Source organism: Halyomorpha halys, unplaced genomic scaffold (genome assembly GCF_000696795.3).
Source record: "Halyomorpha halys isolate HHAL.00 unplaced genomic scaffold, Hhal_1.1 Scaffold207.1, whole genome shotgun sequence".
Taxonomy (NCBI): Eukaryota; Metazoa; Arthropoda; class Insecta; order Hemiptera; family Pentatomidae; genus Halyomorpha; species Halyomorpha halys.
Genome location: NW_027104696.1, coordinates 1,342,299 through 1,354,784, shown reverse-complemented (window position 1 = coordinate 1,354,784; position 12,486 = coordinate 1,342,299). Strand labels below are relative to the sequence as shown.

Genomic DNA, 12,486 nt, shown 5'->3' with positions numbered 1-12,486 from the left:
GAGAAATAGAGGTTTCCCTGAGTTACTGAAGAAATTTAATTGATTTCCTCCAAACTTTCTCAATCTAAATGATGTTCAATTTATCATAACAAAACTAATTCACAATCTAACACTTAAATTATATTTTCACAACCAAAATTGGTCATCTTTAAACATTTCTTAATTTATAACAAGTTCTTATGATGCATATATCTTTATTGAACATTTTAAAAGCCTAACTCCCTTAATCCTTTATCAATGTAATCCTACAAACTCTCTTAATCTAAATCATTTTCCATTTATCATAACCACACTAATTTACAATATAGCAGTTAAATCAGAATCAAATTCGTCTATAATGTGAAATTTCGATTTTAACAAGTTTTTTTGATGCATGTCCAATTCATCAAAAGCCTAACTCTATTTATCAATGTAAAAGGTTAATTTTTCATAACAAAACTAGTTTATACTTCACTACTAAAACCATAATTCAATTCTTAATTATTTGAAGTTTCTAACTGATCTCAATTCAGAACGTTAAAATAATAGTTCAACAAAAACAGCCCACAAATCAAGAAATATAGAAAATAATAGTTTCCATTAGCACCATTAGATGCCAAAACCATCGTTTCTGAAGTCCAACTACAGCTTGAAAATATTTTAATAATAGATGAATGGAATATGGTCTGGGCGCGGTAAAAAAAAACTCAAATAGTAAATAATTATACTATTTTTATTGAGCCAACGTTTCAACGTTCATTTAATAGTTCGCCCAGTTGACTAAAGATAGCAGCACAAATCGAGAAATGTAGGAAATAGTAGTATCCATAACAACCGCAAGAGGCCAGCACCATCCAAACAGTCATTTCCAAAGTCAAAGAAGAAATTTTACTTTGTATTAGGATATTAGGAACACAAAGGAGCTCAAACAGGTCCGTCTGACTATATACTGATCGTGTTGGAACAAAACCTATCAAGTATGTTCCAACACAACTCTTAACTACCTGATTTGATCAATTGAGCTCTTGCGAGTTCCTAATATCCTAATACAAAATAAAAATTTTCCTTCTAGACTTCGAAAAGGACTGTTTGGATGGTGCTGACCTCTTGCGACGGTTAATGGAACTATGATTCCTATCTTTCTTGATTGGTGCTGCTATCTTTAAGCAGATAGTCAAACTATTATTTAAAATAATATGGACTTCCAAAACGACTGTTTGGATGGTGCTGGACTCTAGTAGTGCTATTCGGAACTATTATTTTCTATATTTCTTGTTTTCTGCTGCTGTTTTTAGACAGTTAGTTGAACTATTATTTTAACATTTTAAATCGTCATTTTATGTATTTTTTTTTTAGCTTATTGATCGTACTTAAGACGATGAATTATAATTTTTGGTCATATTTATTCGTTAAATTAGTATTTATTCGTTAAATTAGTATTTATTATGCTTGATTGATTGTTTATTCATTTGTGCTCTTATTAACTTAATAAACTGTATAAAATATGATATTTTGTAGGACAACTAGATATTTTACTATATTTAATTGTTTTTTAAAAAGTAGAATTGTTTGATTTTAACTAAGATAAAATAATTTCACCTTTTTATGATTGTTTCTTTCATTGCTATATAAGATCAGTTAGAAACTTCAGATAATTAAGAATTTAATTGTGATTTTAGTAGTGAAGTGTAAACTAGTTTTGTTATGGAAAATTAACCATTTACACTGATAAATAGAGTTAGGTTTTTGATGAGTTTTAGAAGACATGCATCAAAAGAACTTGTTAAAATCCAAATATCACATTATAGATGAATTTGATTTTGATTTAACTGCTATATTGTAAATTAATGTGGTTATGATAAATTGAAAATGATTTAGATTAAGAGAGTTAGGAGGAAATTATATTGATAAAGGATTAAAGGAGTCATGACTGTAACTATCAAATAGTTACACCATGGTAGTGGCTAACACTTTTGGCGTAATAACGGAAAGTCTACGATAGTTCACTGACAAGGCGTATATGTATGATAGTTAACGTTAACCATTTACTAACATTACTTGTATTTTCAATGATGGACCCAGTACTACTGCAACATTCTGTCATGACTAACTATCAAATAGTTACACAACAAATTTCAAATTCATATTAGATGTATAAGTATATGTAGAAAAACCTTTTCTTTTTTTTTTGTTTGAGGTATTATATATATAGTACCATAGACCAGTTAATTTGTAACAACCCTAATGGATTTTAGAGAATTCATTACGACTCCCTCAGTAAAGAAAATAACCACAGTCTACAGAACTATTTTTGTACTATGTCCAATTCTAAATAAAACAGATTTTTTTTTTAATGTCAGATGTGCCACTATTTAAGCAAAGCAGTGACTTATCCTGCAGCTTCTTTAATATCTTTCATGTTCTGAACAAATTATAAATTTTTTCCATCTTTTCCAAATTATTTTCCTACATTAATTCTCAATCTAACATCTTTGTATTAACTTCTACATTAGACTTTAATTCTTTTAAAGTTCCACCTGACATTAATATTAGTACATTGAATATTTAATCGTTCCTATTACTTTAGATTCGATATTTCTTATGGAGTGAACTTCTCATAATATTCTCAACTACTTGTACTTCATCTACTAATATTTATTCTTTTACTAATGTATGTACTTGTACATATATTTCTACAACCAATACTACTTATACCCAAGTAACAACAAATATTCCCAACTATTTCTTCTGTGAGCATTTCTTTCTTTCCATGTTTGTGTTTCCTCAACGTCAACCTGTGGTAGCAACTAAATATTACTAATCCTGAGCTAAATCAATGAAAATATCTTCACGACTGGTAACATTTTTTTTCAAATTTAATTTTGGGTTATTATTCATTTTGAACAGTACAATGGAACTAGGTAATACAAAACTTTAAGTTATAATTCAAAGTTAATTACAGTTTCTAATTGATTTCTTTTTTAAATTGAACTTGTTGACTTAAACAAGAAATCTAAATCTAAAAAGTATAAATCCCATGACAGGATAGTAGGATGACAGGAGAACAAATAACCTGAGGTTTTGGAGAACAAAAAACTTAATACAAATATGTTTAAATAAAAAAAATTGTTTCAAGATTCATACTTGTATATACCGTATTATTTCCTTTATACTAGAAAAAACAAAACAATGAATTATAAAAATTTATAAGGAGAATAAAAATATGTCTTTAGGTGTTTTAAATTTAAACAAAACATTAGATAACATATTATGAGAAGATGGGGGTGTGATCAGTAAAAAAAATAAGTTCTCTCAACTTATTTGTTTTTTTTACTGACCTCACCCCCAACCATCATCATAATATGTTATCAACGGATAACCCAACTATCTTTTCATCAAGAAAACATATTATTATTCTCCTAATATAGTGCAATCAGAAACAATAATTCAGAAAGATTCATTATTTAAACAATAGATAACTGAGTAAAATTGAAATTTATTTAATTTTAAAACTGAGTTTTCAATCTTACTTAAAATCATATAACATTGAAGTTTAATCAAAGATAAAACTAGATTTAATTCAGTTAATGACTACATTACAATTCCGAGGCCAAACTTTAATATTTAACTGAATTAATAAAATCTGGAAATTCAGATAGTGAATAGGTATCTTTCAGAAATAAAATTGTATACACTTCATGTTTTATTATATTAAACATTACATCATAAATAACTCATATAAAATACAATATTATCTATAGAATACAAAAGATAATAAATGGTAACAAAATATAATTTCATTTTATTAGTAATAGTAGTATAACAGTAATTGACCGTGAGTCAATTCACTTCTAAGCAGGATGAGTGAATCATTAAATATCATTATGAAGCACCATTTATTTTTAAAAAGAAAACGCTCCCTAATATTAATAATAACAATACTGAATCGATGCATTCGTACAAAAGAAATTAATCTTAAATATATCAAAAGTTTGGTCCAATTACCTAAAAATCAATGGGTCTAATTAGCAAAATAAATTAAATTGATTAAAAAAAATGTTAAGTTAAATATACCAAACAACAAAAAAAAAATTTAAAAATCTAGTTTTTATACAATATATTTTTTGACAATACAGAAGTAAGTTAGCCATCACAAACCTGCATGACTACAACGAGGATTGTTATGATAACAAGGTGTAATAGAGACAAAAATAGTTACAAAATAGGGTAATTTTTATTGAAACTAATGACCTGGGCAGAAAACTCAGCAGACAAATTTTTAAATAATTTATGAGACTGTAAATTGGTTTTTAAGAGTCTTTGAGGATGGCCGAAATGTTAGACTATTTAGAAAATGAAGAATGTTTTGATACCATAATTTGGATACAATTAATTTTATTTAAACAATAATAACCAGTCTCAAGACAGTGAAAAAATTATTTATAAAATTATTATTTTTTTTAATGCATGAATAAAAAGCTTCCCTACCTTTATAAGTGAGGATGCAAAAATAAAAGTAAATGTAATGTATGCTAAACTGAAAACAGAATATTAACAAATAATATTCTATTATTATAAACAATAAACAAAAACAAATTTATTAAATTGCTAACTCGTTAAAGGTTTAGAAAAGGCTCGTTTACAATTCATTTCCTTTCATTTAATCAATGACTTCCCTTTAAATGCGTTTCTTTATTAATTGCTCATATCTGATATGGATTTTTATAATTTTTAAATTTAATAAGTTTATTTAAATTTAATATAAAATAAATAAATATATAAAAATGTTACCAAAATAAGTATTTCACTTTAGTGTTGCCTATTGGCTTTTATGTTTCATTATTATTTTATCTATGTAAAAATATATTTTGTAAATAAAAATGCTAAAAATAGAACTGGATGTTTTAACCGACATATTTTATTTCACAATTGCTTACTGCATAAAACGCTCGTCTCCATAAAGTAGTTAAACTTTTAAAGCAGTTTAGATTAAATTTTATAGTAAAAAGAAAATAATAAAGTCTTATAACAACTTTAAACTTAATAACAAAAAGCATAGCACCGCAAGAAGCTTTTTTAGTATTTACATACAAAATAATACAAATAAATAAAATAAAAATGATTTAATGAATACATAATTAAATCAAAATATGAAGAAGATGATTAAGGTTGCAGTCAAAACTATTTTAATTATAGTTGAAAACTATTTTGTTCTTTTTTGAGCTCAACCCTATCTTCTTCATATTTTAAATTATATGGTCAACTATTTATTTATACATAATTAAATCTTTTGATCTATTTCATAACACAACTAACAAAAACAAATATAAATACAAAAGTTAATATAAAAATAGAAAACTTTTTATTATTTCACAGGTCATAACCAAGATTTTAAGAAATGACAGTACACACTCTCCAGTAGACGAGCATTAGTAAAATAGCTTTAAGAGCATGGAAAAAAGTGAAAATAGCATTAAATAATTAACAATTAATACTAAATACTTCACTATCTGATTTTAAAATCTATTTTGATATATTATAAATGATACACAACTTTTTATGAATAAACGGGTCTTTTGCAAATAAACTTCCATTAATCCATTGCTACACCGGTCTAATATCAGCTAGATTAGTGAGCGTACTGTAATAAAATAATAGTAAATGTAAAATAATTTAATACTTTCATAAAAAGTAAATATAGATATATAAATAAATTTCTGAATGATCAATAAAAAACATGCATATGAAAATAAAAAATATAGTAAATAAATGTATTTTACTAAAATTTCTTAAGTATTAGGACTGATTTGACTGCATAAAATAAAATAATAAAAACTCTCATGACAAACAAATATTGACAAATAAATAAATACGCTAACCATAAAAAATTAACTTGAGGGATACAGAAAATAATATACTCATAAAAAAAAATATAGTACATATATATTTTATTTAAATCTCTTAAGCGAGGTATTTCGTAACAAAACTAAATATCTATTTTTTATCTCACAAAATTAATAAACTCTGAAATGACTACAGAAGGTATAAATAAAAAAGGAGGAGTGAGGATATCCCTCAAACATATTTAAAAACCAATATATCAAACGATTAAAACTGGTGGTAAAATTAAAATTACATACAATTACAAATTTTGGAAATTGAATACAGAGAGACACATAAAACAATAATCATAACACTCAACACGAAAAGTTGTTAGTATGTATTTCCATTTATAGAAGGATAATCAATCAATCCCAAAATAAAAATATTTAAATAAATAATGAATAAAAATTAGATCTACAATCTTAATACTGTTCAGTTATGTAATTTAAAACTAAATAAACATTTAACATTATTTAGGAATTTCTTTGAATCAAACAGATAAAAAATTATCTGAAACCAATTCACAGGTAGGAAATGATTAAGCACAAAAAAACAAAGTGAAAAAGTAACATTTGACTATTATTGACATTTAATACTACATAAAAAAATTTCTAAATTGGTCCCTTAACAAGCCATAGTTTATTTAAAATAACCAAGTGACATGAATTTAGTTTAGAATAATAAGAACCTAAAAATTGATTTTCAGGTTTTAAGTTTTTAAAGCATAATAAATCAAATTCAAATTTATTTTCTCAAGAAAGTATCAAACAATCTTAGATCAGATAAAAAACAATATTATTAAGAGAAAGTAAAAAAAAAAAAATTTAAGATTATCTATCATATTCTATTTCAAATAACTAAAAGTAAAGCCATTCTCATTCACAAGCATTTAATCTTAACTAATAAGGCATTACAATATATTTTTACAAAAACTAACAGAAATATTTTATTTATTAAGAAAAATTACTCTCAATAAAGCAGTTTGTGAATAAAAAATAAATCATAAATTTAATTAATTGTAGATAATTGAACATAAGAATTTATTTTATTAAAATAATCCAGTTAAGAACCAAAAGTAAAAAAAAAAAATCTAATTCAAAATATCGGCGATATTAATCAGTACCTTAGAGGCTCTGTTTGCACAGGAGATGTAACTTCTGTAGCCGATGTATTGTCTCTCCAACCACCGAGTTCAATATCCTGTTTCCGCCTTTCTTCTTCCTATAAATGTTGTATAGAAAAGCTAATATTACACTTTGTATACTTATAAATGTTTTAGGTTAAAAACAGTCAAAAATTACATTGACTTATTTAAAACACCAAACATTGATAAACAATATTTAAATTTAATAAATATTTATATATTCATTATATATTATAATTATTAATATTTAATAAATTTATATTAAGATAAAACCTCACGCTTATTCAATACAAGTTGTTAATAGTGAATTTATACCAAGGTATATGCTTGTTTGACGGTTCAGTTACATGATACTTAAACAATGGAGAAAAAATAAATTTGTCGTATTTAGAGTAGTTATCTTGGATACAAATCCAGCCTGAACCAATTTGATATAATGATTTGCTAATACAGATTCTGACTGCTACCTCACCATCTTTGAATTCAAGACTAGAATTTCTATAATTGAAAACCAAAGGGGAATTTGATGCATGACCTGGAATGTTAGCTCATTTATGGATGTTCAAATCTGTGGAGGATATACAGTTTCAGATGAATTACTGCATACATGACTAAATTAAGAGAATTAAATCATGACAATTGAAATAACATCTTCAAAGGGGTAATTTAACTAGAAATTATAAGAATCGAGCCAAAATAGGAATGATTAGAACTATAAACAATGCAATAAGTTATAATCTGACTCAACTGAGAAGAGCAGTCATATCTAATTTTATAAATTGAGTCATAGTTAATAAGAAAATATGTGATCCAAAACAAAAAAAAAAGCTATTCCACACCCATAAACATGATATGTATAGTTTGTCAAATTCTCTAAAATTATGATTCATGTAATAAAAAATATCATGCCAAATAGGAAGAATAATGCAATAAAGATTTACTCTTGACGAACTTCAAAAACTCATTTTGGAAAAAAGTTTTTGAAGTTCTAAAAGAAAACAATTTGTCATTAGTGACTAACAAAATTTATTTAGTCAATTTATCATAGTAAATATTTATAAATAGGTGAGCATATTTTTATGAAATAAATTGAAAGTACAAAATATCTTTTAAACATTTAGTTAATAAAGTGGTCATTAAAATTATAAAATTACCTCAGCAATCATTTTTTTGTATTGTTCAATTTCATACTCGTATTTAGGAGAAATGATCCCAAAAAAGTTTGCTAATGATTCACCAAGGTAATCACAGACAGCAAGCGCTTTTGTTCCAAAATAAACTGTATGGTACCAAAACCAAGGCATCCAGGGTGGATTATTCTATAATATAAAACAATTCAACTATGACAATTCACATGTTAATTTACTAAATCTGTTAGAAATTTAACTATAAACCACTCGTTTCTCACCAAATTAGACTGCATCAGCTGTATTTCATAATGAGGTTGAGATATATCAGATCCATCTTCGTCAGAACTATATTCCTCGAGGGTTCCATCAGAAAAATGTAATATCCTTTTCGGCACCCTTTTTTTAGGTTCTGCTTCTGCACCAGCACTATCCGACAATGGCTAAAAATAAATACATCAATAACATATATAAAAATTTATCTGTAATAACAAATTTAAAAACAATGCATACCAGTGTTTTCATTGAATCCTGTTCTTGGCTAGGTTCATAGACTCCTACCTTACTCATTCTTTTACAGAGAAGCCTTATAGGCTTTAAATAAGATTTGAACTTCAGTATTGAGCTAATTAATGATAAGAATAAAACAAGTCAATGACAGATCAAATAAACAAACCTTCAAGAGTTCTACTTTCACCATAGAGGTTCAAGGCTCAATCAATGGCGAACATAATATTTGGGTTAGTTCATTTGATTGTCTTGAATAAAGTCGGAAATATCAATGCTGATATATACATCTTATTTTTTATCTAGTCATAAATATTTTATCAATTCGATATGATATTAGTTATTACATCTTTTTTTTTTAACAATGAAATATATGTAGTGAGTAGAACTTAATCTGCTATACTTCACATGAACAATATTACTTTTGGCCCTATATTTTAAAGTTTTTCGTAGTAGGATTGATTGAGCATGTATCACCACCATGAGATGTGAATCAGGAGCCATAAGCTACTCACTCAGTTATCAGACTTGATATTGTTTGTAGATTCTCTTTGACAAGCTCTTCTTTAAGCGCACTTGGCTCTGAGTTTTCCAATGAAGAAAAATGTTTTTAATAAAGGATTCTTATAGAAAACCAAATTTTAAAACTATTTTATAGCAATCATTTTCCGATCCACCGAGTTTTATGATACATGACGATTAGCCCAAAAAAGGTGCGGAAAGTGGAATTGGCATCTTTTGAAAACTCAATTTCTCGTTCTTAAGAGAAATTAAGTCCGTCATTGTAATTGATTCATCATCATGACAGGCATTTGATCCTCTCAAATAAATAGAAAAAAACGGATTCTGCCATAATTTTTTTGTGGGTGATCCATAGCTCAGTAGGTTTTCTGGTAATTTGTTGACCTCGAAAATGGAAAAAAGGGCATGTGAATGTGAAAATGCTATTTTTTAAAAATCTATATAATATATACATAATTTTATGATTGCATTCCTTTTGCCAAGAATATTTCTCAATGTAATTTCTTGAATTAATTTAGCATTAAATGCGTAGATGGTGGGATTTCTCCTAAAAAAATTGTATCTATGCCGGAAAGCTAATAATAATAACAATATGCAACATATTATTTTATCCTAACAATGGTACTACAAGGAGGAATAAATACTTGGTTTTTGTTGAACTGAATCCCAATTCGGTTCTTTGGTTAATATATCTGACTGTGAGGGACCTCCACATGATGAATAAACAAATAACGTGACATTGTATTATGAAAAAAAAATTATAATAATAATAATAATAGAGGGCAGGGTTAAGGAAGGAGAGAGAAGAGAGGATAGAAAGGTTAATGGGTGATATTAACAGGATTGATGGGACTCTTACTGCCCTGACACCTCGCAGGAAGAAAGGATTTAGTGGGGTGTGCAGGTTTGAAGGGCTTGCGTTTTAAGATGTTGGCAAAAGTACAGAGGGGTTCAAGACCTGACCTTGGTTACGATTACAGATATTAAAGATGGAGAGAACCAAAGATGTTGAGAATTAACAAATCAGTTTATGTACCAGTATGATGATATAGTAATACTTCTACATATATAATAATATATTACTTATTAATACAATGGTAACGCTAAAATATTTCCAAGGAATAAACAGGAGATGACTTTATCATGGTTTAGGTGTATGCTACTAGGTAGCAATATGAGGCTGCAACGATGTTCTTGAAGACCGTGAAGAATTCTCTCTGGTGATCAGCACTGAAAGCCTTAAAGACGTGGCTTCTTACACTAAGGGATGAACAGCGCCTTAAGGTTTTCAAAAATAAAGTATTATGGCAGATCTACATGTTGGCCACTCGCCGCGAATCGGAGACTCGAACAAATGCTCGGTAAACGAAAGGAGTCTTCCCAACGGACCGTCCACGTGCTAGTGTTTTTCAGAGAGGCAAGCACGGCAGACGTACAACTGGTTTCCATTGCTCTGAGTTTACATAATTTTTATTACAAAAAAAAAGAAAATGAAAGGGGATTAAATATAAAATCCCTTATTATAATAAGTAACAACAAACACCTTCAACCTCCTAATAGCTCTCAGTTGCAACTAAACAAAGAACTATTGTGGAGATCCTACACAAGAGCTCTCACGAACCCCCTTTGATCTGTGTCAAAAAACTGATTCTCGACAGATCGGCAACAAACTTAGGCAAACTCGTACCAGACAAGCCAAGTAACCCATCCACATGCTCGCGCATGTGTAGGTTCGCCACAGCTTGGCGAGCGTGTAGAGGTACCTTTAGGAGCTCTTCCGGTCTCTAACATAGAAAGCTGTAACATCGTAGCTCTGGTAGTCTTCGTAACAATCTCGCTTCTTTAGTAGGGAGCACCGGTACGAGATAAAAGGAATATACTTACATTGTAATATGTACACACGATGCTGAAGTAAAACCAATTGAGCTGCACTTCAAAGTGAAATTGAAACTACTTTGTTGATCGTTTTCCGACCCATCTGCTCAACACAATGTGATCTTATGAAAGAATATGACGTCACATAATGATAATTGTTTTGCAGAGCAGTTTCAGAAAATTGTATATTTATAGTTCACATTTCATATTAGAGATAAATGTGTTGATATTATGGTTTTATAAAAACAAACAGAATAGTTTTATAGTGAAGCAATGGAGCTTTTTAAAAAAGATCCTAATTATAGCTTGCCATGTTCTTGACCAAGCTATTCTTATTTTATTATTATGTTCTACCAAAAACCTCTTAGATGGGTTACTATTGTTGCAATTATAAAATTGTACTGGCTGCTACCAGCATTAAAAATGATATTTTGCCATTCCTCTCTTTTTTGGGTAGCCACTCTTCACTTTATTGGAGGATTGGCCAACTTCGTTTTACATTGTTAGCCAGTGCAACGATTTCATATAATTTTTGTGCCCAGGAATCCTTTATGACCTGTATACTTATAGTTCTTGAGCCAATAGTTTCTGATTAATTATATAGATTTTGGATCATTCACCTTCCTATTTACAACCAGAGGAACAATATAATTTTCAGTCATTATTTATTGCATTAAATCTTTTTGTTGAGCTGTAGCTTTCTGATACAAGGGCTCCCTCCTCTCTCAAGAATCTTCAACCATTTTTGTTTTAATCAGTCATTTTATGATTTCTTTAATGCAAAATATTTATTGTATCACCTGGCATATAATCACTCAACAATGTAAAGTTATGTTATCAAGTTCTATCACAAAGTACCGATTATCTTTAAAAATTTCTATTTTCAGTCCTTTTCTTTATATTAAAGATCCAAATATAAAGATAAAAAATTATAAATAGTACAGAATTCAATCTTCTCAAGGATGCTGGTCACCATATCCAGATAAAAATTTAATTGCATAAGGTGTTTCTTGATTTATCTACCTCACTTAAAAATAAGAATAATCTTCATGAGTATAAAATACAAGCAAAGAAACTTTGTAATGTTTTATGTAAATTATTATTTATTTATTTTTGACAAGAAACCTTTAACTTTAAATTCATATAAAAATCTATAAATTTGGATAAGGGATCCAATATTTAACTCTTATAACGAATACTGTTTACTTTCAATCCAATTATAAATGGGAACTAAGAGTTACTTGTTTAGTAATTATATATTATATATAGGAATTATATAAGAGAAGTTACAAATTTTGTAATGTTATATATAATAATTAGTGAACTTGAGGATGCGAAGTTTGAAACTTATAATTAGGAACTTAAAACCCAAGCATAATGACTAATACAAGATATGATATTTAAGTGACAAAGAATACTTACATTACCATTGCTTAAAGTGAGGAAAAT

The 12,486-nt window shown here is 27.8% G+C and overlaps 1 protein-coding gene across 2 annotated transcripts; it reads right to left on the bottom strand.

Moving 5' to 3' along the window:
- Positions 1-3,758: 3,758 nt before the first annotated feature.
- LOC106679520 (protein FAM177A1) lies at positions 3,759-8,853 on the bottom strand. 2 transcript variants are annotated; one of them, XM_014418733.2, is made up of 5 exons: positions 8,647-8,853; positions 8,415-8,576; positions 8,161-8,325; positions 6,986-7,083; positions 3,759-5,620 (listed from the first exon to the last, which is right to left on the bottom strand). In XM_014418733.2, exons 1-5 carry the CDS (start codon positions 8,701-8,703, stop codon positions 5,584-5,586), a joined length of 519 nt encoding a protein of 172 aa, XP_014274219.1. In that variant the 5' UTR covers positions 8,704-8,853; the 3' UTR covers positions 3,759-5,583. The 2 variants fall into 2 exon arrangements, with proteins under 2 accessions (XP_014274219.1, XP_014274220.1); XM_014418734.3 differs by having other exon boundaries at positions 3,759-3,984.
- Positions 8,854-12,486: the final 3,633 nt, after the last annotated feature.